The 27,850-nt window shown below is 44.3% G+C and overlaps 1 protein-coding gene across 1 annotated transcript; it reads left to right on the forward strand.

Moving 5' to 3' along the window:
- On the forward strand, positions 1-27,306 carry TFAP2E (transcription factor AP-2 epsilon). The gene is made up of 6 exons (XM_025208064.1): positions 1-47; positions 128-249; positions 18,626-18,854; positions 20,618-20,736; positions 24,674-24,815; positions 25,816-27,306. Exons 1-6 carry the CDS (start codon positions 1-3, stop codon positions 26,102-26,104), a joined length of 948 nt encoding a protein of 315 aa, XP_025063849.1. The 3' UTR covers positions 26,105-27,306.
- The last annotated feature ends 544 nt before the right edge of the window (positions 27,307-27,850 follow it).

The following is a 27,850-nucleotide window of genomic DNA, read 5'->3' on the forward strand; positions in this document are numbered from 1 at the left end:
ATGGAAAGACTCTCACGTGAGCAAGGGAGAAGAGCGTTCAGAGACAAGTAAGAGAAGCTGAGACAGGCATATAACATGACAGCTAGTATAGGAAATGTGAATCAGGATTTCTTTACTCTTTCTCCAGGGGGCAGCCAGCGAGTCTGCAGTTGTCAGAAACAGGATGCTGGGCTACACAGATTTCTGGTCTGACCTTGTGTGGAGTTTCTATACATTTATGCGAAAGGAAAAGTCTTAAACAAGTTAAAGGTTGTGTGGTTTTTTTTGTTGTTTTTTTTAAGCAGATAATCAAACTACGGAGCTGACTGCCAGCAGATAGCATGGAGCCCAAGAGTCTATTAGGATTCAGAAAAAATGTTAGAGGTTTATATGATTACTGAGAACATTTGGAGTTAGACTGGATAGAAACACGAATGCTATCAAAGCTCTTTCTTCAGGGCATGTGGCAACGTCCATGCTTCTGCCTGCCTTAGGTGAGGAGGCAACTTCTCCTGTAGGTGCTTTGTTCTGTTGATGGGGTTCTTGTACCTTCCTCTGAAATAACCCGTGTTGTCACTTCCAGAGAAGGATCCCAGACTAGAGCAGACCAGTGCTAGTGAGACTAGTCTGGCAGTTCCTATCCACATAAAACACCCCAGATACTTAAATTCATCCCATTCAAATCCACTTACTCCGCAGAGCCAACTTTTCACATTCCACTTCTCTTTGTCTGTCACACCCTCCCTGCTCGCCCAGAGGCTAAAAGCAGGGAGAATTTCCCTCTGCACTGGCTTGCAGAGCAGCCTGGAAAGTATTTGGAGCACCCACAAACAGCCAAATCTGATAGCCCATTCCCAGCAGAACTGGGAATACCAGCAGTTGGGAACGCACCAGCTACTGAAGAAGCATAAGGTATCTCAGTGACCTATTTTGCTTCATGATTTTGCTACCCTGCTCTGTAGAGAACTGGTCTGGGTACTCAAGTCAGGCATGCCTTTATTGCCTGGGGCACTTGTTTTGCCTTACAAAGGCTCTCACTGAGGTATATTCGTGCTGTAAACTCCCCCCCCCACTACATGCTCTAATAGGCCACCGGCCCCAACAGGAGCTTATCAGCATGTCTGCTATGCCATAAAACTGGGCAAGCTCAGGATGGTCCTTGTGCTGCGAGTGCCCAGAAAGCTGGAGCTCAGCACAGACATGGAGCCCATCCGGTAACACACAGGTAGGGGAGTCCCTAAGCTGCAAAAGGCCAGCTCTGCCTTCACCAGTGGTCACCTTGCTTTGCTCTTTTGGCTTAGTTTTACACCGAGTCCTATATAGCCTCCCAGAACAGCTTGGCTCTATGTTGCCACCAAGAACCTGTAAAGAAAATGGTGCTTTTTGTTCTACTTTGGGAGGTAGTGCTGTCTAACAGAGGGACCTGAGAACCCCGGGCTTCTATTTTTGCCTTTCCTTGTGACTTGCTTTTTCTCTTGAGCACTTACTGGGTTCCCTTCCTGGAGTATCTGAATGCCTCCCAGTAGCCGATGTATTTATCCTCATGCCACTCCTATTTTTTCTCTCTCTATTATACAGAAAGACTATGTGGCCAGAGTCACATGGGGATCCTGTGGCAGAGGTCTCCCAAGTCTCAGACTAGCTCTCTAAATCCTTCCTCCTTCTCATTTCATGCTAAGTAGTAATCAAGACGAGGCATTTCAGAAGAAAATGTGCAAACTCCTAATTTCTTAATGATCCCAAACCAGAGTCTCCAAGGCCCAAGAACAGTGCTGTCTCCACCAGATTATCCCTCCTCTTCCTGTGCGACCTTGGCAAGGCACCCAATCTCACTGTGCCTTGGTTCCTTCCTACACAAAAAGTAAGGATGAATTGGCCAACATGGGCAAAGTGCTTTGGAGATGATAAATACTGAATTCAACCTTTTCCAGGTTCATATCTCACACCTATTTCTGGGGTGCTTGGTTATTACAACCAAATGGAGACTATAAGTCACTGAAAGCTGTGTCCATTATAAAGAATGTGTGGTTGACTGGATTTCTCTCTGAGTGTTTGAAAAAAAAAAAAAAGGGGGGGGGATCAGACTTGGATGCTGATGCCAGATACCTTCTATTTTTGGCACAGGAGCCCCTTTTTAATTGGTAATGGCTTGAAGAGGTCCAGATTTCTGCCCAGAAGTTCAGTTCAGTGAATGTCCCCCAAATCAGGGTTCTGCTGTGCCCTGAAAGGACTGGGACAGCTAGGTTGGAGGTCTCTTGAGAGAAGCACAAGGGAGTAAAAAATAATAGCTAGTGGCAAATACAAACCAGTCCCTTGCAACTGAATATCCCTGAGCATCAGGGTGCCCCAGGGGGTATGCAGAGGGGTCCGAGGGGGGCAGCTCTGGAACCGAACTATGCATATTATTGAACCAATCTCCAGACGTATCCCAGATCTGACGAGCATGCTTGGAATTCCAGCTTGCATTGGATTTCCCCTCCCTCCATCTCATACTTATCTAGCATCAGTCACCAGAGTACCTAGGCGCCAAGTAGCGAAGGAGCAGGTCAGTCTTTATTCCATCTATACCGGTTGGACAGGTCTGGGTCTGAATGAACTTCATCTCCAGCTGTCAGATGACTGGGTTGTGACACAACCCCTCCAAGAATTCCCATCTCCCTTGTGCTTGGTGTTTCATGTTCTCTGCTGGCAGCCATCAAAAAAAATGCATCCTCAGGATGCCCAGATATGACTTCTCTTGGCTTGTGCTGGGCCTTTCCAGTGTTGGACAGAACCAGTTTCCTTTGTGAGCAGTGACCAGGGGAATCCTGTCCTCTGGCTGAAAGCTCACACTGATTTTTTGTTTAACAAAATATCCTCTAAAAGCACAAGCAAACATTGCTGATTGGGAACTGCATAAAAATACAAGTAACTAGCTATGATCAACATCTCACCCCGTGAGCTCTGTCACAGGGTTGAAAGAGTTTAGAGAGTTCCCACTTCACAGAAGGAAACCAAGGCATAGCAAGAAAGGAAGTCCATTGGTTAAGGCACTAACCTGGGACATGAGAAATGTATGAGGTCAGTTATCATCTCCACCAGATTTCCTCTGTCACTTTGTCTGTGCGCTCCATCCCCTCTCTAAAAATGGGGATAACAGGATAATACAGAAATGCTATGGGAATCGATATAGTAAACTGTGAGGCAATTCTATGCTATGATGATGGGGGGAGGGTACATATAAATGCCATAGATTGAGCAGCTTGTTTAGGGGGCTTGCCCAAAGTCACTCAGTGGTAGCTGGGAACAGAAACCAGGCCCCCTGACCCATGCTCCCCTAAGTCTGCCCACTAGAGAAGTGTCTGCAGGCTCACAGATGGGTGGCAATCAGATGCATAAAAATCCTTGCCATGCTTTTGGTGCTTGGTAGGTATTAAGGACAGGGATTTGGACAAGTCTGTGCATAAAAGTGAAACAAAGCCAGGCTTGAGTGTTTTGTTTGATGTAGCATTAGCATGGATTCTGCCTGTCTTTCCCCAAAAGCATTCAGGATTGTTCTCAGTACACAATTCCTAGCTACAAACAGGAAGCGTTATTCAAGTTAATAAGTGATTGGAACAATTATAAAATAACAACATAGGAGAGTTCATAGATACCTAGCAGCTGCAATTACAATGAGCCTTCTTTAAGGTTTCCTCTCCTTCCCAATGCAGGTAATCAGATTCCTTCTGCCATTATTATTATTATTATTATTATTATTATTATTGTAGCAAGTCAGGAAAATCGTTTTTCATTTAAAAATAAAATACATTTCCAAAAGCAAATTCTTCATTTAGTTGAAATGCCATTTTATGTCCAAATACCTTTGAGAGACAATTCAGCCAGCTCCAATGAATTAATTAATTGTTGCTACCAAAAAATGGTCTGATGAGTCACTGTCTTAGCACCTGATTTCTTGCAAAACTGTCTGTCTCAACTTGTGTTGGAATTACATAGCAAATAATAGAGTTCCCCCCCTTATCTGCAGAGAGAGATCTTTAGATCCTATGGTGCAGGTGAATCCCTTATACCAGAGCAAAGCCTCAGTGCCAGAAGGGTGCTTTGGGTAAAGGGCTTTGGGATCAGGACCTTATACAGCAGGGGTGGGCATTTATTTTGGGCGGAGGGCTGCTTACTGAGTTTCGGCAAGTCATCAAGGGCCGCATGGCAGGCAGCCCAGGACAGATAAATATTAATTTTCTAAATTTTTTAGGGTCCCCAGGATTGAATAGCCTGGCGGGCTGCATCCGGCCCGTGAGCCGCATTTTGTCCACCCCTATTATACAGGATTCAGCTGAAGCCAGCTTCTAGAGCATTGCACTCTTGCGCTGGACGTCTTTTTGCAGTGTGTGCATTTCTATGATATGTCTAGAATCCCAAACCATGCAGACTGTGGCAGCTTAATAGCTCTGTAAAGAAAGAATGCTCCTCTTTTAAGTAAGGTATCCGTTATACTGCAAACTATCAGGAATCCCCTGTGATTTTGCCAATGTGCAGGCTTTTAAAAATCCAAGGCACCTTTTGAACTAGAAAAAGCAAGTCTTTCCACTGTGGCACTGGGTTACTAGTGTCTTTCCCCTTGAGCTATCCTCAAGCTACTCCATGACTCCAAAATGGCAGGTGGAGTGACATATTTACATTACTGTGGTTTGAAGCTCAAATTAAAACCCTCCCCAAATGTTCTGTGGATTGGCAACAAGTTCTACACGAAGAGAAGTATTTTTTTTTTATTATTATTATTATTCTTCAAGTCTAATCTTCACTGAAGGGTCTTTTGCCCTTCAATAATCTAAATACATTTTAACAAATTGATAGCAACATGAACATGGCTTACATAGGATCCACAGCCATTTCTAAAAGACACTGCATCTTTGTTCTCCCCTTTTAGATTATGTAGATCTAAGCCGCACAAATTCGGACGCTTCTAGAGGGAATACAGTGAAAACCTCTCAAGCATATTACTGTAAAATGGATTATACTGTTTAAACACATAAAGATTCCATATACTGTTTGCCAAAATGTAATGGGAGTTTGTACTGCTAAATGAATAAACCTGTGATGCTTAATGCTACAGGGCAGAATGGAGGAGTGTGTGTGAATGTATGAAAGCATTTGCTACTGGGTTACACATCTGAAACTAGGCTGGTAGGTTGATATTTGGTCAAAAACTTTGTCATCAGCACACAACTCCAATGTCAAATTCCTTTCACTGAAACTTTTTCAGGGACTCTCAAGCCTCCGTTTATCTTTTTTATTCTTTTCTCCTTGCCACTTTATTTTCTTTTGCATGCCTTTCCAAATGCCTATATATTTTCTATAATGTGAAACATAAATATTCTATATGAAAACAGGCAGTAGCTATTGAATTCTAGAGAGCTGGGAATAATTGAAGTACATTAAAACAAAAAAAAAGTTTTGCTGACATTACCATGAGGAGGTTCATTTTCATGACTTAAGGAAAATTGTTGTTAATTAGGGGGGTACATTGACCAAATTAAATTGGAGTGATTAACTCTGGTTTTTCAATAGCGAAGGCAAAGATAAAAATTCCAGCACTGTCCACTGCAGAGAGCAGATGGTGCTGCGTGCCTAGGACACTGCTCTGACACCAGTTATTTTTAGGACTGAATAAGTGGTGGAAAAATTAATCTGCAAATATTCACTGGCATTCAAAAGCATATTTCGATTGGAATATATCGGTATCCCTTTTATATACACCACTTACAAAAAAAACTTGAGCATTCTGATTTTCTTTGGGAAAATGTGAATTTTGACTTTGAATATTTGCTGATTTTTTTTTTAATTGTTGATTTTTTTTTTAATTTTTGCTGATTTTTTTTTTTTTTTTTTAATAGATTTTCCAACTGTAACACTTACAATTAAGGCTGTGAGAAGTCACCCAATCGGGGAACCAAAACAATGCCACATGGTTTTCAAAGCGAACCACATGATTTAAAGCTAAAGCAAGGAAGTACAAATTGGGAATATTCGCAGGGAGCGGTTTGTGAACGTTCTGCAGGAATCATGAATGATTCTGGAGAACAAATACTTTTTGAGAATTTGTGATGTATTCATAAACAATTCATGAACTTCAAAGGTGACAAACTTCATTACCTAGAATTATTCATAGCGAATAACTTGTTCATCCCGGTTTCCCTGAAGATAAAAGAGTTTTTTACCCTTGCGTTTGAATAATTATTTACCCACTTGATTGGCTGTTGTGCTAAAGAAACAAGACGACAATACTTGGGTTCATTTTGAACTTAATTTAACTAGCACCTTTCAGTCCAACGAATACTGAATTGCTCTAATAAACATAGCAAGCTGATTAGAAACTCGCTACCGATCTGCACCCATATTTGCCCTGGACCTCAGCAGCTATCTATCTGAGCCTGGGCAGCAATAGCAGACAACAGGTTAGAGAAGGATGCAAACAGGAGTCCTATACTCATTTAAATCGCAAGGGAGCTTCAGTTTGAATACAGCCAAACATGTTTAATGTGTGCTTACTCCAGGGTTTTTGTTCATAACCTGTTCCATGGATTTGCATTTGGAAACAGAATATAAGTATAGAGATCTTGCTGAAGCCCATGATTTCTTCCAGTTTGCTTGCTTTGGGGAATAGTTTGAAGGCTTCTTCTACCTCATATGCCCGTAACCTTTATTATCCTTTGAGAAACTCAAGTTCCATTTGCCTATCAGAACCCAGCAATCTGGAAAGCCCAAAGATAAAAAACCAAGATTCTTTCAATCTTTCCATTTGAAAAGACCTTCAAACCGATTACAGCATTTCCTAGAGAGGCTCTTTGACATGGGGACTTGGTTCAGGTTGTGCATTCGAGATAAAGAAAATACCTGTATAATCCCCTCTGGGAAGGAAGGATAATTACAGACTGTGGGTTTGAAATATAGCTGATGGCACTGACCTCCTTCTCTGGTCTATCAATAAATACCTCCCTGCTGAAACCAGGAAATTGAACAAGCTGAACTCTGAAACACCTTCTGATTGAAAAGAAGGGCTTTTAAAGTTATGGTAGGAGTGCTGCCTCTTGCTCACACCCACATGCAGACGCTTCTGCATTTGTGTATCTCGACTATACGCTTTAAAATCACGGACATTCAGACGGAGTTAACATTGAGAACGCGTCCCAAGGGACAACAGAAATGCTTTGCAATTTTCATCAGAAGCTGCTTAAGAAACCCGGATGAAAGAAAGCCGCCCCATGCTTGCCCACGTGGAAAGGGAGGCAGCGGCAGCCTAAGTGACATACCCAACGCTCCACTTTATTCCAGGGAAGTGAGCCCAGGAACGGACCCCTGCTCTAACTGCTGCACATTTCTGGCTCTGATGCAAGAGGCTGAACTGCATTGCACAAGTGGTGCCGATTTTAGACTTCTCTAACATATTGTGAAACTAGTTTTAAACAACCGCTCAAAGGAGTGATGAAGAGAAGTTACTCAGTGCAGGTGTCCTTTTACAGGACGAGCAGAGCTTTAGGGGACGTGCCTGATTCACCTTAACCTTGGACTGCTGTAAAAGCATAGGCACTTCATTCGAGTTGATGGGTGTATAACTAATGAGAGAGAAATCGGATCTAGCCTACCTAAGGATACTTTTTGGATCTATGCTTAAGCTGAAGAGACTGCTTTATAGAGGTATGAAACCTGCATAGGAGGTTTCCTTAAATATATCTTTAGAACACAATCCAAGCTTTAGCACCGATTCTCTTGCACATGTGATTGAGACTTAATGTTCAAGAGGTATGTGTTAGAGAAAAGAGGAAAACAGGCTTGTAGGAAAGGTGGAATTTAACGATTTGCATATCCCCTGTGACTTGTTTCATCCTTCACCTCCTGTGTTTTAGTTGGATACAAAGCTGAATGAATAGGTTGCTATAAACAGTTTAGTTTTCAAATCCTGCTATTTACTTTTGCTTGAAATCATTTGCAAGCAGATCACACGTTTCTCAAATGGGTTTAAAGTGAATAAGAAGTTGCTTTTTTTTATTTTTTTTTTTTGGATAAAATATTTTATCCCTTGAGAGCATTTTGTTATAAAGATATCTGAGCCTCAAAATGTATCTGCCTTAGTGGTTAGCTACAGAAATCGTGTGATGCTAGTTCTGCAACTTGATTTGATCCTTTACATTCAGAAACTGGCAACACAGTGTTAATTTTACAACTTTTTACAACTTTTATTGAGATTTTTTTTTTAATCGATACTTAAACGTTACAGTTTGCAAGCATCTTAGAAACACTGGAAGGCTCAGATGTGTGAGGGAAGCAAATATAAGAGGGCTGGAAGCAAGGCAGAACTGAGTCCGAATTCAGGACTTGCCCATGTTTTCCTGGTAGATCACCTGGTCTAGGTCGAAACTTCTAGTAAAATTCACTGATTCTTGATTTCTCCTTGTCAGAACAGTTTATCCATGGAATAATATCAGATACAAGGTAAAACGGGGAAACATTTAATCCCGAGGAAATGCCACAGCTAAGGTTGTGAGACTCCCTTCCTCCAGTCCAGTTTACTTCTCAAGCTCTCGTGAAGGTGTGCCAGGGGCTAAGAATACAATTTTCTCATGACACAACAAGGGCAGAAATTTCGTGCACTGTTACAGATTTCCATTTTCAAATGTGCACTAGAAATCAATTGATTTGTCCTCATGAACAACATCTGGTCAGATAAGAAAGTGGGAATTTGAGAACCTAGCACTACTGAGTGTTTTGTACATTCACAAGCTAAAATACCTACTTGCTGCAAAGACCAACAGCACCACGAGTGCTTGGAGGTGGAATGTCATTGGCACAAAAGCAAGACAACGCTGAAGATGATAAAGGCTGAATGAATGGTAACTCCAAAGAGGAGAGAACCACAAAGTTGCAAATCTGTCAGCAGTTTTAACCTATCTTGGAGAGAGGAAATCTCCAGCTTAATGCACGGCAGGGGTTGTGGATAGAGAGAGGTCTCCATTCTAATAGATCTCGGGGTTGATTTTAAAGGGACAAACTAGTCAGTGCAAGTAGGAAATCCCCTCCAACCCTTTCTTACTTCTTGATGGAACCCATTGGATCCATTTTCCCTCCTCTTTCTGGCTTCTCCCTGCACTTCTTGGAAATGTTTACCAAGTAAAAACTTCCAGGCATGCAAGATTCCTAGTTGCAACCAGTACCAAAAACTGTGTGCGCAAGCTTCCTAATGTTGGGAGATCTCCAGCCAAGTTTTGCAAACACAGATGGCCTTACTTTTCCATGCTGCACTAGTTCTGCATCCATCTAGCTCATTGGCTCTGTGGAGTTTCCCATGGTTTACTCAGTGTTGATTGTACGTGAGAAACAGGATGTTCATATAAATGAGCAAGACTTTGGATGCTTCCCTGGCCCGGAGCTAACATCAAGCTTCTCTTCTCTCCTTTCTGCTATGCCTTTGTAAGCCCCAGTCCATACATTTTTATAAACACTGTGCTCAGCCTTGCTCTGGTTCACCTTCGACCGATCCAGAAGGGTTTCCACCGAGGTTCATGCAACCCAGAGGATAAGCAACATCTGAATCATTTCCAGCGAGCTGAAAAAGAAAACTTCCCATTCAAGCCTAGGGTGCAAGGAAGAATCGGCTTGCATCTTGTAAGGTGACACATATAGCTCACCTGTAGAGGAAGGGATTTAGATACTGAAGTGAATGCAGAAAGATATTTTCTCAACACTGCCGTAGGCAAGGTGAGAATCCTGGCTCTTGTTCCCTCCGCTCTTGCTGAAGGGGGCAAGTTTATCATATGGGCTCTATACATGCGTGCATGCATGCATGCGTGCATACCTCATCAATATAGCTCTTAGCTGCTGGGAGTGTGATGTACTCTTCATTATGGGAGGCTGAGGAAAGTCAACGGTGAATGCAGACGTTGTAGAGGAAGGGATTTAGATACTGAAGTGAATGCAGAAAGATATTTTCTCAACACTGCCGTAGGCAAGGTGAGAATCCTGGCTCTTGTTCCCTCCGCTCTTGCTGAAGGGGGCAAGTTTATCATATGGGCTCTATACATGCGTGCATGCATGCATGCGTGCATACCTCATCATACGATCCGCCTTCCCTTCATGATGAATACCACATGGGCAGCACACAGAGCACAAATAAGAGTGGGATTTGGTTCTCAGCAACGTAAAGAAGGCAGGCAGCAGGCCAAGATGGCCTCTGGTGAATGCAAGAAGGCATCCCAGCCAGCTGAGATGGGAAGAGGAAGTGTGATCGAGGAGATTTATATTCCCGTTGTTTGGGATGAGAAGCTGTCATAAGTAAGAGTAGCCCCTGGAGCTCTAAGTTTAATGAGGTGCTGTATAACTGCCTCCCCTCTCCCCAGCCCTGCTTAGCCTAGGTATCTCAGGAGATACCAAGATGACTTAGAGCTGCCTTTCCCTCAGCCCACCTCCCTTATATCCCCCAAGAGGCTCAGCACCAAATCCAGGCTCCTGCATCACTTCGTGTCTTGAAAACACCGCAGCATCACACTGGAAATGTTACCTTCTCCTTATGTATTTAGGGTTTGCCTTTCAGCTCCCACCTGTCTCTCTCCAAAGAATCAATCTACTCTTTTTGGCTACATCTCTCACCCTAGCACTTTCACCTGGGGACACTTTAATCCAGGGATCACTCAGCAAGTCTTAATTAAGGATCGTAACATCCCTCCAAGGTCTGTGTCATTATCCCCATTTTGCAGATGGGGAAACCCAGGCACACCAAGGAAATGAGTTGTGTCGTGCAGCACAGCCGGGCAGTGGCAGAGCTGGAAACAGAGTTGAGGAGTCCTGACGCCTAGCATTTGTCACCAGACCACATTGCCATGTTTCTGGGTGTATAGATGCTTCATCAGGGCAAGAATCAGGAGGATGATTGAGTATGGGGTGAGAAAAATGCATCCAGCCCCTTTAAAAGAAGTGAGAGATGGCAGACCTGTGGGCGTCTCTGAGAAACTGGGATACCTTTTGAAAACTTACTGCCGTAGTGCCAAAATCTCATTTCAGACTAATGGGGTTCTGTCTCAGTCGTGCAAGTTTTGCAGTCCCAGACAGACAGTCACGCCCAAGGTGGGTGCAGGGGAGAGAAGAGGTCTGAGTCAGCACGTATTCCCTGAACCATCCCAGTTACAACAGCATTACAAAGCTGGTGCAAAAAGCAAGGCATTTCTAATGATTAATCTCAGGCTTTCCTTGTTTAAAGGGAAGACAAAGCTGTGTGCACCTGCAACCTAGTCTCCCAGCTGGTCACTCAAGTGGGATTTTTATGGTCCTGTTTACACTGTTGTTCACCACACGCACAAAATGTGCAACGTGTAGCAACTGGTGCCTCCCCTGGGATACTAAGCAGACAAAGAGATCTTGAGCCATGCCTGACAGAATACACCTGGTGACATAATGCAATAGAAACAGGAATGCAAATTGTTGCCCCACATCCACCCTCAAGTCAAGATATATTACTGATGTGCCAGCATTTTTAATGGCTACATTTAATTAGCAAAAAATGATGATGACACAGGATAAAGCAGTTGAAAAATAATACCCTGATATTTCATGACATTATCATTTCAAAGCAAGGTTGGGGTTGTATAAATACTGCACAGACATGTTTTCTACAGAATCCACCTTTTTTTAACTACTGGGGGGAAAATAAGTCTGACTGCTTATAAAAATATGTCCGGTTTGCAGAAAAGTGTTTACACGATGGTCGTGTGATTAGAGCAACAGTCAGGGAAGCTGGACACCTGGGTTTCATTCTCACTTCTGTTGGTGATCATCACCTGTCTCATTTTGGGTAATTAGTTTTACCCATCTCTTCCTCAGTTTACTTAAATGTGAAATGGGGATAGTACTTAGACACATCACGTGGGGCTCATAAAAATTAAAGAGATACAGTACTTGATCTGTGCAAACACTATCGGTGCTGTGCTAAGAATGATCAACGGGTAAAGTGCTTCAAAACCATCAAAGGGAACTGTATTAACTCAGTCCTATTCCTGCACAATTTTTAGTTTTCCTCTTCAACATGGGTATTTTGAGCACCTTCACTACATAGCCATACCCTCCTCCTCCTGATCCCTCCATAAGCTAAGAACACAATTCCAGCTTTAACTATGGGAGGTCCTGAGTTAAAATTTCAGAGTCTGCCAAGACAGAAAGTTTCCTCACCTCTTCAGTTTGGGGAACACAGCAAGTACACCCAGCGGTTATGGGGTTGGATGTCATAAATGCAGGGCAAGAGAGAGCATGTTGAAGGAGGAACAGTGGGATAGAACTGAATAGGCTGGATCTCGGGGAATGTTTCTGCCTTGTACAGTCCAGCAGCCTCTGGATTAGTCTCCCATGGGGCTGTGGAGGAAGACTGGCGGGGGTCATTGGAGGGGACAATCCTATGCTGGCCAAGAGGCCCAGGGGACATGGACTAAGATGGCCTCTCCCCGCCTGACCCTTGGGCCTTTCTCACAGTTAATAACTACCCTGCAGGACACTTTGCCTTAATGTTCAGTTTCTTTATGTAAAACACGGGGATCAGAACTGCAGCACCCTATGCTGGCCTTTCAGCAAGGACAAGGTGATATTGGGCCTCGCATGCAAAAGCTAATTTATTGTCTCTCGGGCAGAGACGCACAGCTTGATTAATCTTATTTTATTTTGAAGACACTCTTCCTCCTGAGAAGTCTTGGGATATTTCCCCTAACTTGTGTGACTGCAGCATCACTGACTTTTCTCCTTATTCCCAGCTGTTTTCTAGCACAGGTGATACATGCTGTGGAGTCTCTGCCACCTTTCCAGGCAGCGTGTCCTACAGCACAAACATTGTGCGGGTGCAGCTCCTTCAGTGATGAGACTGCACCATTAATTTCAGAGATCTTTTAGGTGTATTTAAGAGGGAGGGTAGCCTTGTGATTAAAGCACTGGGGTTCAAAAGATTTGGGTCAAGTCAGGGGTGGCCAACCTGCAGCATGAGTGCTACAAGTGGCAGCAGCAGCCTCTGGGTTGGCCCACACCTAGATCTGCCCCAGAGTCTCTGCATGACTTTAGCTAAGTCACTTAGTCCTTCTGGGCCTCAGTTCCCCCTACATGAAATGGAGGTGATAATATTGCCTGCTTACGTTTTAAGCACCAAAGAGCAACAGCTTCTATCTCTTTTATGTGTGTGTACAGTACCTTGAAGCCCCGATAGACAGACAAATGGATGGTCTCCTTTGCTCTGGTAGCTCCTGCAGCCCACCTGGTTCCAAATGTACCGGCACCTGCTTTTCCTTTGAATTAAACCAGCAAGGCTGAGAGGGGGACACTAATGTGTGGGCAGCTCAGTGTCTCCATATACACTGCCCAGGCTTTTGCACCCTGGAGAGGCCACTCCAGCTTCACTTGATTTTCAAGTGAAGATTACATTCAGCGAGCTGACGTCTCGCTTGGCGTAATTCTGTTGTCTCAGGCGACAGACAGATGCTTACTACTACAACAGCACCTTGCACAATAGGGCTGTCCTCATTTGGGCCTCTGGGTACATCCAGCATACAAGAAACATCATTTATTAATGATACCATGTCACTCTGGCCTTTAAGACCGTAAATTTAAACAGGTGCACAGGCAAAGCTCAGTGCCCCCCTCAACACAATTTATTCCTATCCCAGCACAAAAGCTTCCCACTTTTAAATCTGTCTCTATGTCATACTTCTGTCATGGTGCTTACTAATTGCTGTCACCTAGCACTGGCAGGACAGTAGACTACTGATGTCTGGACATGTACTTGCATCTCCTGTCCGTGTGTACTCTACCTTTATTCACCTATCGTGTAGTTTGCAAGCCATCTGAGGCAGGGGTTGTTTCTTTATGCTACTTGGTAGCAAAATGGGAACTGTTTCAGTGATGATATTATTATTATTATTATTATTATTAATAAAAATAATAATAATAATAATAGCAGCAATGTGTAGTGAAGGGAGACATGTCAGGAAGGAATCGGGCTTCAAGCTTTCCTAGGAGGTTACTATTATCAGTCAATAAAATGTCACTTGAAACATGCCAGGGAACAGCAGCTGAGCCAAGGGTGCAGAACTCAAACATGAAGAGGCAAAAGCTAAACAGACAGTGCCACCTAGCCATGTCTTAGCATGTTCCCTGCTCACCTCATCCCCTTTATTTCTATAGCCTTAAAGACTTTGGCACATCAAGCTGGCATTCACTAAGCTAAATCCGATCACCTGCTGCTTTCCTAGCCCAACTGAACCTAAACTCAGACACCCCAGGAAGAAAAACCAAACAGTGATCTGCCTTTATAGCTCTCCTCCTAGGGGTAATTCACCCCAGCAGAACCCCGGGCAGTTACTTCTCTGGCAAGCATTGCAATGGAGAGAGCAAACGCCTGGCCGTGGTGACTCCTCTATTAGTGAAGAGCATTTTAACTCTTCCTTTACCAGGAACTGGGTGAGTTTATATAGACCTAATTGCAGAGGTGAGCAGTGTCAGAGGGATGTATTGATCTGAATGACTTTATTCCAGCTTCTTGCTGAAATACAGTTTTTCTATAAAATGCAAAAGCAGACAGCTAAGCCCTCCAAAGTGCTACCTGCATCCCCATATTTATAAGCCTGTCATTAAATAATGTGGGCAATTAACCCCTGGCTATGTATATCTATTGCTTACTGAGGCTAAATAAGAATAGGCCTATACATAGAAAACCAGATTGCATCTAAATCAAAAGGACTTTATAAAAAAGAACCCAATGTAATACAAAGCACATGACATTTATATTCACAGCGTTCATGCTGAGCCCCATGGAGGCAAATGCTCCAGAATATTGGGAAAGTTCAGGTTCGGATTTGCATCCAAACCATGCAGCAGGGCACCACCGCTGCTCAGCTCAAAGAGTAATCAAATACTTCCCAGAGAGGCAAGAATGACTGTTTATGTCACGACCATTCAATTCACAGAAGCCCAGGCATCTTGCAGTTCAAACCCTGCTTCACAACGGAGTCTTCAGCTTTGCTGCAGTGCTTGCGCTTACTTCACTGGGGTCACGGATGATGCCCTAAAAGTACTGTTTGCTTAGCCTAACTCTGCTTTCCCAGAGGGGTCAGTTATACGCATGCATTAATCTCCGTTCTTGCAAGCCACACTAGGGTGCAGGCGCACTCAGTGCTAGTGCACATACAGCTTCCTGCTGTCGGCCCAGCGTGCGCAGCCTCCGATAGTTTCATTTGGGCTGGCTCAGGTGTTTTAGCACCTGGATGCTTGTGGGAACAGGCCTGGGTGAGACCGCAGCTGGAGCACTGCATCCAGTTCTGGGCGCCGCACTTCAGGAAGGATATGGAGAAGCTTGAGAGAGTCCAAAGGAGGGCCATGTGCACGGTTAGAGGTCATACCAGGAGAGGCTTACCTGCTGACATGGGGCTGTTCAGCCTGGAGAAAAGACGACTTAGAGGGGACTTGGTGGCAGCCTATACAGGCTGCACATCAGGGCCTGGGAGGGCATCTGTTCACCAAGGCACCCCAGGGGAGGACAAGAAACAATGGACACAAATTGATTGAAGATCGATTCAGACTGGACATAAGGATAAACTTCTTTATGATTCGAGTGCCTAGAGTCTGCAACAGACCCCCCAGAGGTGATACTGTCACCTACCCTGGAGATCTTTAAAACACATCTTGACACGCAGGGGGACTAGACCTGATGATCTTGGGAGGTCCCTTCCAGCCCCTAACATCTATGTATCTATGAAGCAGGGAGACAGTGACTAAAGATCACAGTGGCCTTTTGGTTTGCTCGGATAATGCCCGGTAATTTTGATTCCCAAGGAAACAAAACTCTCAGGCTTTGACAGTAACTTGTCTCCCTCCTACAGTATATTTTGGCAAAGAAGTGGCAGATCAGATGAAACAAGCAGAAGAAAAGGAAACAGCAGAAGTAGCTATGTTTGAGTTATATTGTATGGTGGCAGCATGGTCTAATGGAGGGGGCACTACTATGGGAGTCAAGAGACTGAGTCTTGATTCCCAGAGTTGTTGCGTGACTACAGACCCCTCTGTTTCTCCTTCCCCCTTCCGTCTGGTTCGTTACTTAGATGGCAGGCTCTTAGGGACAGGAGCTATCTCTTGTTACGTGTATTAACATACAGCACCAAGCACAGTGGTGCCTGATCTCCGTTCCTACTGATCTAGTAGTGCCTCTGGGCACTTCTGTAATACAAATCAGTCTTATAAATAATTGTCTGCTGTGGGTTCTCCTTGTAGTAGTGCCTACAGGATTCAGAGAGGTGTTGATGGAATAGAAAATGTTGGTTCTGGGAGTGGCAGGGTCTGGCTTAATCCTCTGTAGGTGGATTTGTTTTCTACAGCGTGCATATTCCTAAAGAGTCAGCACATGTTTTGAAACTGTTGTGATGGCTCCGTGCGTCACTGGACAGCCGTGCATCAGCATGTGTCAGGGCTGTGTCATGTATTATTCATCCACCCACCGCTGCACCGCCGCGCACCGCTGTGTCTGCCCTCCCTGCAAAGCACTCTGTCGCTACATTGGCTGTCTCACAAACACACACCTGCACTGTATTTTTTGGATCTCCAAGGTGAATTTTGAGGTAGTTTCCAACCTTAAATTGCATTGGCTCCAAATAGATTTTCACCCAGAACTTGGGAAAACAAATGTTGCGGCATGTGCAGGTGTGGTGATGCGTAGGTCTACCGTGCTGCATGGCTGGGGAGTCAGGCACAAACAGACAGAGCGGCCCGATGGTGCGTGAAGCGTGAGCATTCATTGATGCATGAAACTACAGGGATGCACAAACGTGTGATGATACACGAATCTACAAGTCATCCACTGCTCTTTACTGACACATGAATGCATGGAAACACATGGATCCAGAATGATACACAGTCCCGGTGGAACTGCAAGTAATGCTCAGCTCTCTGGGGATGGGCGATGATATATGTTACAATGAAGCCCAAATAGACAGTGATGCCTGGACCTGCAGTGATGCATGTCCTAGCAATGATAGGCTGGTACTTTTAAAACATGCTCTGACTTTTTATTCTAGGAATTTTCCCAAGGATAATTGTGAAAGAAAGCCCTCAGACTGCCGCTGCCTGGAAACAGCTCTGCTTTCCTAGCCTATACAGTGATGTTCTTGAATATTTTGACCACCATTCATCCCTTACAATCTCTTAATCAGCCACTTTCCCAAGGGCAGCAAATGTCAGCACTTTTCCCTCAGCTGTCGAATGCAGAATGGAAGCCCATGCAACCCGCCCTTCAGTCCCCTGACTTTGTCCGAGTCTCAAGCTGAGAAGGAACTTAATGTACCTTAGCTCATTTCCATTCATCTTTTAGCCTTAAAACCATGAGCTTTTTATGTAACATGTGCTGCTCTTTTATTGCCACACTAACAAGTTGTTGAGCTGTATTTACAATATGGTGATTGTAAGGCCCCTTAATGGGCCCAGTATACTGACCCTTTCCGATTAAATTTGGGGTTTGCTGTTTCATTTTGGGCATGTGTATTTCCTTTATAAAAACCTACATCTCACCCTGTTACTTGTTGATCTAACTATTAGGCGCATGTATTATTTGAAGGTATATTATGGAGCAATCATTACTCAGTAACCACAAAGAATGCCAGGGCTTAAATGATCTGGAGCGATTGCATTTGTAGTTAGCTATGGATGCTTTGAAAACCTGCTTTTTCACAGTTAAGCCAGTTATTAATTTCAAAATATAAAAGCCAAAGACTTTTGGCATAAAGTTCAGCCGTGGCTCTCGCCAGTAAAGCTTTATGGGGTCCAAGGAGGTTTCTTACTGAGGTGACGTCTGGAAAAATGGGCCACTTCCATCACTTGTGCAATGCCACGGGCGCTGCGTGATGCTTGTTGTTCACCATTGTCTGCCCGTCTTTCTGCTTTTAATTGCCTTTTTTTCCATTAAGTAAAAGGCACTTTGATCTGGATTGTTTGTGGGGGTCGATGATGAAAGTTGCAGGGAGGGGGCAACAGTCAATGAATGATTTTTCAGTGACTTCGTTGGGTTGCAGATCAGGCTTTTACACAGCCCTTGTGGTTTAGTGGTTTGGTGTGGGGAGAGCTAGAGCCTATCTATGCCTGTTGCTTCTCCCTGGTGTTGTGTGATTGTGCCAACAACATCCCAAAAATAAGTTTTGGAAATCCTGAAAGGGAACCCAGGTCTGCATGTTGTGAATGGATACTTCCTTGATGACAGGCCAAACCCAAATCCCAAGCGTGGTGAAGGAGCGTAGAGGACATGAAGCTCAGGTGCTGGCCTTACATCCAGATGGGAGTGTGGGGCTGGCCTTTTGCTCTCCAGTAGATGAAGCCAAAACCCCACGTCTAGAATTTGTAGAAGAGTGGGAGAGGTGTTAAATTAAGGACATTTTTTTTTGGTGGGTGTTGGGTGGTTTTTACTGATATCAAACACACCTGACAATAATTTCTCTGTTGAGGAGCATGCAAGACTGGCCAAACGATCATGGTCACGTGTGTTTCTTTGTAACAAGGGGAATCGTGGCAAGCTGCCCAAGTGGCCCTGGGCATCGCCATGTGTGGGGTCCCCTCTAACTTTAGGCCCTTTGAGTGACAGTCTCTTCTCTCTCTCTGCCTTTTCTTCCAGTGCCCATCCCCTCGAAGGCAAACGGCACCACCATCTCAGCCCTGTCAATGAACAAAGACGGTCTGATCGGAGGGGTGACAAATCCCAACGAGGTCTTCTGCTCAGTGCCCGGCCGCCTCTCCCTTCTCAGCTCCACCTCCAAGTATAAGGTGACCGTTGGAGAAGTGCAGAGAAGGCTCTCCCCACCAGAGTGTCTCAATGCCTCTCTTCTTGGGGGAGTCCTCAGGAGGTAAAATTCATGTCCTGCTTTTCTCCCTCTAATTTTCTCTCTCTCCCTCTGCTTCCCCAAGGTCAGCGCAAGCAGGTGAGCTCCAGTCATGCTCTGTCCCATTTCAGAGGTCTTGCTGTTCTTCCATACATAATATTTATTTGCACTGTAGTAGCCCTAAGCAGCCCCCATTACGGCCCAGGACCCCAGGATATTAGGTGCTACGTGGACACAAAACAGAATGAGACTCTCTGGCCCAAAGAGCTTACAGTCTAAGTAACACTTGATGAATTGTGTGTCTCAGTAGGTGGTTGGGTTGGACTAAATGACCCTTGAGCCCCCTCTACACATGCAAGGAAAGGTGTAATGGGATCTAATGCATGATCCCAACAGTCACACCTCCTGCCATGCCACACATGCATGGCAGGAGGCACACTTGTGGGATTGTGCATTAGATCACCTTGCACCTTATTGCCAGTGCAGGGGGGAGCCTAATCCTGGGCTCTCACTGCACCAGCAAAAAGCAGGAGTCCGTGGCCAGGAGCCCCTTCTGCTGCAGGGCTCCCAGCCGCGGGGGCACCCCACAAACCCCTATAGCTGGAAGACCACAGCCACTGTGCTCCACGCTCCCCCAGCTGTTGGGAGAGCACAGTAGCATCCCACAGCTGCTGGGACCCAGAGTAATAGATAAAATGTGTAGAGGGGGCCTCGAAGACCCTTCCAATCCTATGATTCTCTGATGGCCCCACTGACTTCAGATGCGGACCTGCAGGTTCCTCAGATCTGGTGTCATGGGAGGATATGTTGCAAGTGAAAGGCCAAAGCAAACCTCCAGGGCTTAACACTTCTGAATTTAGGAAAGTTCAGATCCAGATTCATATTTTGCAGCTGTCCTCCCAGCCTTTCATGGGCCGCGCCAAACTTCAAGGTGTTCAACAGCTGAATCCAAGGACAAGTTTTGAAGTTTGAGCCCTTATCCTAGCCTCCACTGCTAACATTTTGTTCTGCTCTGCTGCTGGTAATATGCCTACTCGTGGGAAATGGAGGAGTCCCTCTCCCTTGCTTTTCAGGGCAACAAAGGTGGTGGGGGTGTGGGATTCAGTTATTCTGATAAGAGGCCAGACGTTTTGCTACTTGCTGTGGATGATGTTCAATTTTAATATCTTCCTCGGGAGCCTACAATGAAGTTTTCTGTACCAGAAACTCACTTGCTGACTGTTGATGAAGATGGGACTTTCTGAGAATAACTTTAACGTAGAGCATGTTTCCTTGCACTTATGGGTACAGGGGTATTTTGGCAATTCATAACATTACCTTGCAAATTCTTAGAAGCTTGCAGCTCAAATATTTCTTTGTAAATTAATCTGTAGGTCTCTTGCATACATTTAGATGGGATACTGTTTAGTTGAAACAAAGGCATCTCTGGGGGTTGCTGTTGTTGATAAGTTAACACTAAAACTGGTAAATGGATGAAGGTTGTTTTTATTCTTGGATCCATTCCTTTAATGAACAATAGCTTCTGTCTGTGGCCACCAAAGGATCTAGGACTGTAATGTGGCTTGTAATATAGACTATTGATTCTAACAAACTTTATAGTTTATTATCAGTAGGTCTTACAATTGAGTTTCATGGAAGCTCAGTGTATCTGCCAATGCATGATAAGGTCCCATGAACTTACGATGAGTTGGAGATCAGCAGTTTGGTGCTTTTCTTTCAACACTAAAAATGAAATCCCCCAACTTTCAGTTAAAATCTTTTTCTTTTTCCCTTTTTATTTCTTTCAGGGCAAAATCAAAAAATGGTGGAAGGTGTTTGAGAGAGAGATTAGAGAAAATCGGGTTAAATCTCCCTGCAGGAAGGCGTAAAGCTGCCAACGTCACTCTGCTGACATCCCTCGTGGAAGGTAAGAGTCTTTCTTTGGTTCATCATCGGATGACAAAACTTTGTCCGTTCAAAGTCCTCTATTTGCAGCTTCTCAGAAGCCAGAGCACTTAGAGCTAATTATGCAAAAGACCATTCTTCATTCAAAGTCAGGCCTAGAGAGACTAGAGACACCAGTATGCAGTTCACCATCTTCACTGAAACACTGAAATTGTTGGAAACTAAGAGATTCTGCATGAATGGACTTTGGAGAAAATACCCAAATATGAGCAAGATTGGGTCCAGTAGCTTCAGTCCTGTGCAGCAACTGGTTCTTTGAGTATGATACTCCCTGGATGTAGACGCTAGAAGCATTGAAATCTGAAATGCAAATTGTGTTGCTTAACTGTACCTGGTTTACATGCTGTCCTTTTTGCTGTCTGATTGCATGAATATACCTCTTTCAATCGACTTTTCAGCACACGTTTGAAAGGTGCTGTCTATGAGTATCTGTGTGTGAACTTAAGATTCATTTCTGTGAATTATTGCAAGTAAAAGTCAGTCACATGAAGGTTCATGAAAAGCAGACACAAAAGGACCTTGAACATGGCCCAAGTAAGCTTCTTAAGGAAGGATCACAAGTATTCACAGTCCTTTTATTGCAGCAAAACAAACTTATTTTACCAACTTAATACACTATAGAAAATTTTGGGTCTTGGCCGACACTGGCACTCATGCAGCTGCCTGGTACTGATCTCGACAGGTTCCCTTGTGTAGCCTTTAAAAGAAGTTATGTGCGGTTCCCAACCTAGATGCCGTCATAAGCGGATGTGTGATACCTTACTGCTCTGTACATTCAGTAAATACATACTTACGGTTGGCTCAGTGACCCTGCAGTGAGATGCCAAGGTACGGTTCCCAAATGAGAGATAGTGCGGGTACCACGCTGTCTTTAAGGGTGTGAAGCGGGAGACAAAGTCTCCAGTGACTGATCTGTAAGTGTGGTTTTGAGTGGTAAGTGAGGCTGAGGGCCTTCCTAGGCAACACATGCCTTGGCCTTAAAGCATGAAATCCTCTGCTTAAAGCCAAGTGTTTATTAGCTCCCCTCCCAGCCTTTGCACTATGGAAATGATGATGTTGCCATTGCATCTTTGGAGAAAAGGACATGGGAAGCAGACAAATGAAACGCAGGCTCCAACTCCCTTCTAGCTCCGGAATCCATTGTATTTGGGCCCAGCGTGCTGGAGGCAGCTGCCTGCAGTTTCTGAATAGCAAATCATCTCCATTGTTGGCAGCAAATTAAATGACCCGCTTCATTAGGCGGAGGTTGTTACTGAGGGCAGTTGGTTCACGCTGAATGAAAGGCTGATTTCCATTAAAAGAAAAGAAGGAAAGAAAGGAAGGAAGGAAGAAACACACATTTTGATTTCAGACGGCTGCTGACTTTTTGGTTACTGCTTACCAGCTCATAGTAAATAAAAGAGTGGTGCCATGTGTGCTTGATGGATACGATTTCCTTCTGCAAATAAGTGCTACGGTATTGGAAGATGTTTCACCCAGGGGAAGGTGCTATTGCTTTGTCGTTATTCAGCAGACAGAAACTAGATTGTCCCACTATGCCCCAGGCCCCTTCTTTCCCGGGCATTTGTTGTCTTATTTTAATTTTTCTCCCCTCTGCCTCTCAACCTCTATTCATTTTTCTTTAAAAACATTTTTATGGGGTGTTTTTTGAATGCTGATACTTTTTTATATTGAAGCACAGCTGTTCATAAATATATATATAGAGAGAGAATGGGTATCTGTGGTGAGACTGGGCAATAAAAAGCATCTCCTAAAACAGCGAGAGAGAGAGAGAGCATTAAACAGGTGGGACTGTGCAGCGTTTTGGAGGGAGCTTGCTGGCACCGGGTAGGCAGTTTGCTTAGTTTCTAGATCTTTGTTTCAAGCTGAACTCAGGTCCTTTATTTTTCTGTGCTGAGCATCTGTCATTTCCCAGTCTCATATTTGTCTCTCTGGACTCTCCTGAGCCAGTCTCATCATTTTCTGATCCATAGGAAGCAAAGCATGATAGAGGCTGAGAGAGGGGAAGAGTGGACTTCACCATGGCTCCCTCCATGTCTCCATTTTGTGATTCTCAATGACTGCAGTGAGCAGTGGTGAACACTTTAGAAACAGCGGAGCGACACAAGGAGGGATAGGTAGAAATAAAGGCCTTTGGTTGGAATTGCCCAGGATTTTAAAGCTTCCCACTCTCTAGCATGTTGGGTGGAGACTTCATTGGACTGACACCTGCAGGAATTTGGCACGGGGCATGAGGTTATATTTTAATTTTCCATAAATATCATTAGAGACATAAAAAAAAAAGTGTAAAAATAAAGGTAATCTAGGATCCTGTCTCAGTAGCTTCAGCGGGACTGTTTATTAGCTTAAAGTACCACCATTGGTGAAGGGGTTGTGGATTGGCCGTACCTGTGGAAACCAATTTAACAGTTGCCTTTGCCCGGTACTGCCATGTGCTTTCCTGCCCCGTACAAACTTGTTAGTGCCTTCACGTGGTTTGTTCCAGTAGGGAAGGAAGCTCCTGCTTCACAAGCCCTGGGTTAGCCAGACATTTTAAGCATATATTTAGAAAATTCTGGGTATCTCCAGTCAGGTCCCTTTGATACATCTCTAGCGGGGTGTCCCCTGTTTGAAAGCCCGGCTTTAGCTCAAAAAAACCTTGACTCCTTGCCCCTTGTTTTAATCGCTATACAACGTAGCCCCTCTTTTACGGACACAGCGGATTATTCGACTAAAGTGGCGATGTTTTCCCATATATTGCAATATATCTATGTGTGTAGCTAGGTCAGCTCTTTCAGCTCTGATTTTCTAGGACTTCCCAACTTATTTCTTCCCTTTTTTTCCTTTACACCTAGGATGTCATTATTGATTGTTGCGTGTGATGAGGAGGAGGAAAATTAGAACGTGGTGTTTTATATGGGAAACATAAATGCTCTGCCCAAACTATGGTTTCACATCCACAGGGCTCAGCGCTGGGGAAGACAGTGATGGGAACTAGGTTAATGCTATTAGGATGGATGGCCTAATGCGTATGAGCAGTAGGGGGGCAAGTCAAATTAACTCTGTCTGCCTAACTGGGGTTTTGGGTGTTGGGCATGATCAATGGCCATCAGCTCGGATTATTTCCAGGGGGATGCCTGAAGATGGATCAATTTCATCAATGAGCGGGCATTTCCCTGGGATGATGGATACCCAGACCGAGCACTCTCCCCTTAGGGCTTTCTGTTCAGCATGGAAGTGTACAAACAGGAGCCCATCTTCCTTCTGTTCTTCCCCCGATTTCCCCACCTTCCCCGTTTTTTAAAACCGTTGCAATATTAGGGTGCCTCCTCCCACAAAGCAGTCGGTATCCTTTGCGCCCTTGTGTCAGTCCGGGTTTATGGTAAAGCAGCACACTTGCTAAAGACAACAGGCTCAAATTTTAGAGTCGCAGGTAAGAGAAGCCAAGTAGGAAGAGGCCGAGAGAAATATTAGGGGAGACGGCAAGAGATGATGGGGCAAGTTGACAAGAAACCTTTGTTGCGATTCTTTTTCTGCAAGAAGGCAGTATAGTGGTCCAAACTCCACCAATGTATTTCCGTAGGTTGGTGGAATCATATATATTTCTTATCAGATAAAGGAGACATTTAGTGCTTGGAGTTAGTGAATGGCTATTAGGAGTAGTAGCAAATAATTCTCCCCCAGCGTAGTTTCATAGTTTCTATGAAACTATGAAGCAGGGTATGAGAAACTCCTAATGTTAGATCTAGGGCTGAAGAGTCTAGATTATTTCCCTTTTGGATGGAGATGTGAGAACAAGAGCATTCTAGCTCCAGCAGAAATGATGAGAGCAGCCCAGCGAGACTACGGAGACTGTGCCAGAAACTGTTGCCGTATTTACACAGATGCTAACCCAGCTCAATCATCTCCTCTCCCTATAGGTGAAGCAGTTCACCTTGCCCGGGATTTTGGCTACGTGTGCGAAACAGAGTTCCCAGCGAAGGCAGCAGCAGAATACCTGTGCCGTCAGCATTCTGATCCCAGTGAGCTCCACACCCGGAAAAACATGCTGCTGGCTACCAAGTGAGTATGGATACCGATCGGCAACCGAGGTCCTATCGTGCTAGGCACTGTACCTACATCTTAGGGAATTCCATCCCTGCTTGAAAAGCTTCCAGTCTTCCAAGGATGCGATACTCAGTGCTTTCATATGCTGCCCACAGTCCTATTCGAAAGGGGTACACAATATACAGAAATACATTGTATACCCACATCCGAAGGACAGACAGACATGCCTTTCCAAAGGTCATGCTCACCGACACTGCACACTTAGGTTTAGCTCTGCGTTTCAGGACATGTTCCTGGGGAATAATGCATCAGACCCAATGATCTCACGAGGTCTCTTCCAGCCCTCAGCTTTTGTAAATCTGTGTGTGAATCAGAGGTAATAAGCTTTCACCTGAGTTACCAAACAGCTTCAGCCTCTGTTGCTAGTGCTGCGTAGTTGCTGCTGTGTTTGAGATAACTGTGCATTCATGCAATGCTCTGCTCTGAACAATGAATAGGAAGTGCCAGTGCAGGGTTTTTTTGTTGAGTGTCTCTGAAACTTCCAGATCAAAGAACTTAAATTTAAAAGTAAAATAAAACAGCATTTAATTAAATTGCAAACTTATCCTGGAACTAGACAGTCAGCCTACGCACTTTCTTTCTTGCATTATCACCACCAATAATAAAGGTTCTGCAGGTAAATTTTGGCCTCAGGAATACCCAAGCAAACTCAGTGCCTTCTAGCCATGCCCTTAGTGACAACTATACGAACTGATTGGAAATGATGCAAGTGGGATTGGATTAAAGACCTGCCAAACACCCCCCTCCCATGTCAGCAAACAGCTATCAATCAGTCCTATTGCTCAGGGGCTGACTTCACACCCAGGCCCCTAAACAGTCAAAAATTTTGCAAGCCATTCTGAGTCAACTCATCCTCACAATGGGAATAGATTAAAAAAAAAAATGAAGGGAGTGCAAAGCAAAACAGCAGTGTATTGCCTCTTTAACACCAATAATGTTTCTCTCTCTCTTTTAGGCAAATTTGTAAAGAGTTTGCAGACTTGATAGCCCAGGATCGTTCTCCCCTTGGGAACAGCCGCCCATCAATCATCTTAGAGCCAGGTGTCCAGAGCTGTTTGACTCATTTCAGCCTGATAACTCATGGCTTCGGGGGCCCGGCTATCTGTGCAGCACTAACAGCCTTCCAGAACTACCTGGTGGAGTCCCTCAAGGGGCTGGATAAAATGTTCATGAACAGCACAGGGAATGGGCACGCAGCTGGAGACTCCAAAGCATCAGAAAAAGAAGTGAAGCATCGAAAATAACACACCATCTCTTTCTCTATCTCCCCACAGAGGGAGCTCTCCCCAGCTCGTGACAGGAGGTCTGAGCTTATCAGTGTTGGAAAAATAATTAAAACCCAGGGCAGCACGTTTTTCCAAACTGCGATGTTTGAATTTGGGATGAAACTCGTTAAGCAAACAAAGAAAGGAGAAAAAAAAAAAAAAGATTTAAAGAATTTAAGAAGCAAACAACGTTAATGGACAAAACTGAGATCAAGAGACCAAGCCAGCTCAATGGCTTTTTTTTGTTTGGTTGGTTTTTTGTTTTTTTTTTTAATTTGCGGATGCAGGAAGCCAAGTCACGTGCAATTTTGTTTTGTTTTGCTTTTTAAACCCACAAGGAAATCCTGACGTGCTCCAGGAATCTCCTTAAACCGAGAAAAACCTGAAAAACCAAGAAAGAGCAAAAGCCTCAGCAACTCAAGTAATTTTTGTAACCAAGGCACAAGTAAGCACAATGAGGATTTGGAGGTTGCAGGCCAGACCTGGATCTATAACCCGTCTTCAGTAGGCAGATGCACAGGGAATCTTCCATCGATACCACCTACACAACGGTCCTAAACTGGGCCGAGAGAGAGTCGCCAGTAGCTCCGCTTTGGGTTTCGAGCAGGCCTTAAGGCTTCATTTACAGCTTTCAGCAGCTGCGACTTACTATGGATTTTCTCCATGGCTTATGGAGCCCTGAGCTACAAGGGGAGAAACCACCAGCTCAGGCAGGTTAAAGTTACACCAGGGACTAATCAAAACCCCACAACCTACAAATAAACAGCACACAGGTTTTAAAAATTATTAATAATAATAATATTAATTAATAAAGCACAAGGGGCAGAACTTGAACCAGGCCAAACTGAACTGAACTGCTCTAAAAATCTGTATATATTTATTTATGTGTAATTAAATCTGAAAGTTTTAAAATGTCCAGTGCAAGTTATTTATATCTAATTGAGTTGGGATTTTTTTTTTTTTTTTTGAAAGATGAGAGTCTTTGGATTTTCTGCCATTAGAAATGGGAATGAAGTTTTGGATACACAAAACTGTAGCATGGACAATAGGCTGTGATGATAACTATAGAAGGTTTGCAGGATTTTGTACTTGCTGTTGTTTCTCTTAAAGCTGCAATAGATGTACAACACCCACACCACAATGTCATTCTCATTATCTTAATAAACCTCTTTTTATTTGAAGAAAATACCTCCACTGTTTTTGTAATGCTTGGATTATCCTGCTTAGACAGCTGCTGTAAGGACAAATTTGGAGGGGGGTGGGGAGGGAGGAGGAAAAAACATGGTCCCTTTTTTGTAGCTAGCGTTTGACTGAAATGAGCTAGGAGTGCATAAGTGTGCTGAGAGTTACAGGAGCTGGAATTAATGCTCTAATCCAGCCTCAACACAGATCAAGCTGCAGGACTGAAGCCTTCTACACCGTCTATGATAATATCGCAAAGAAGGGTTTAAAGCAGAGGTGTCAAACATCTGGCTTGTGGAGCAGCTCTGTCCAGTGAGCTGGATGACCAGCATGACTGGGGGAATGGCACAGAATCGGGGCCATGGCAATGAACAGGCCCTGGGTTGAAGCTGGAGCTGCCACTGCACGCTCCGGGTTGGAACTGAAACGATGGTCCAGTGCTGCGGTAGCAGCTCCAGCTCCGGCTCCAGCATGGGGCAAGTGGCAGAGGTTGGTGCCACTGCCACATATCCCAGAGCACAGCCAGAGCTGATACCACTGTTG

The sequence above is a fragment of the Alligator sinensis genome, unplaced genomic scaffold (assembly GCF_000455745.1).
Source record: "Alligator sinensis unplaced genomic scaffold, ASM45574v1 scaffold547_1, whole genome shotgun sequence".
Classification (NCBI taxonomy): Eukaryota; Metazoa; Chordata; order Crocodylia; family Alligatoridae; genus Alligator; species Alligator sinensis.

What these genes read in the sequence shown, in the direction of transcription:
- TFAP2E (XM_025208064.1), top strand. Translation starts at nt 1, where the DNA reads ATGGAAAGACTCTCACGTGAGCAAGGGAGAAGAGCGTTCAGAGACAA. An exon ending in AAGTCTTAAACAAGTTAAAG is followed by an intron (nt 250 to 18,625) that starts GTTGTGTGGTTT and finishes CTTTTCTTCCAG; the next exon opens with TGCCCATCCCCTCGAAGGCA. An exon ending in AACATGCTGCTGGCTACCAA is followed by an intron (nt 24,816 to 25,815) that starts GTGAGTATGGAT and finishes TCTCTCTTTTAG; the next exon opens with GCAAATTTGTAAAGAGTTTG.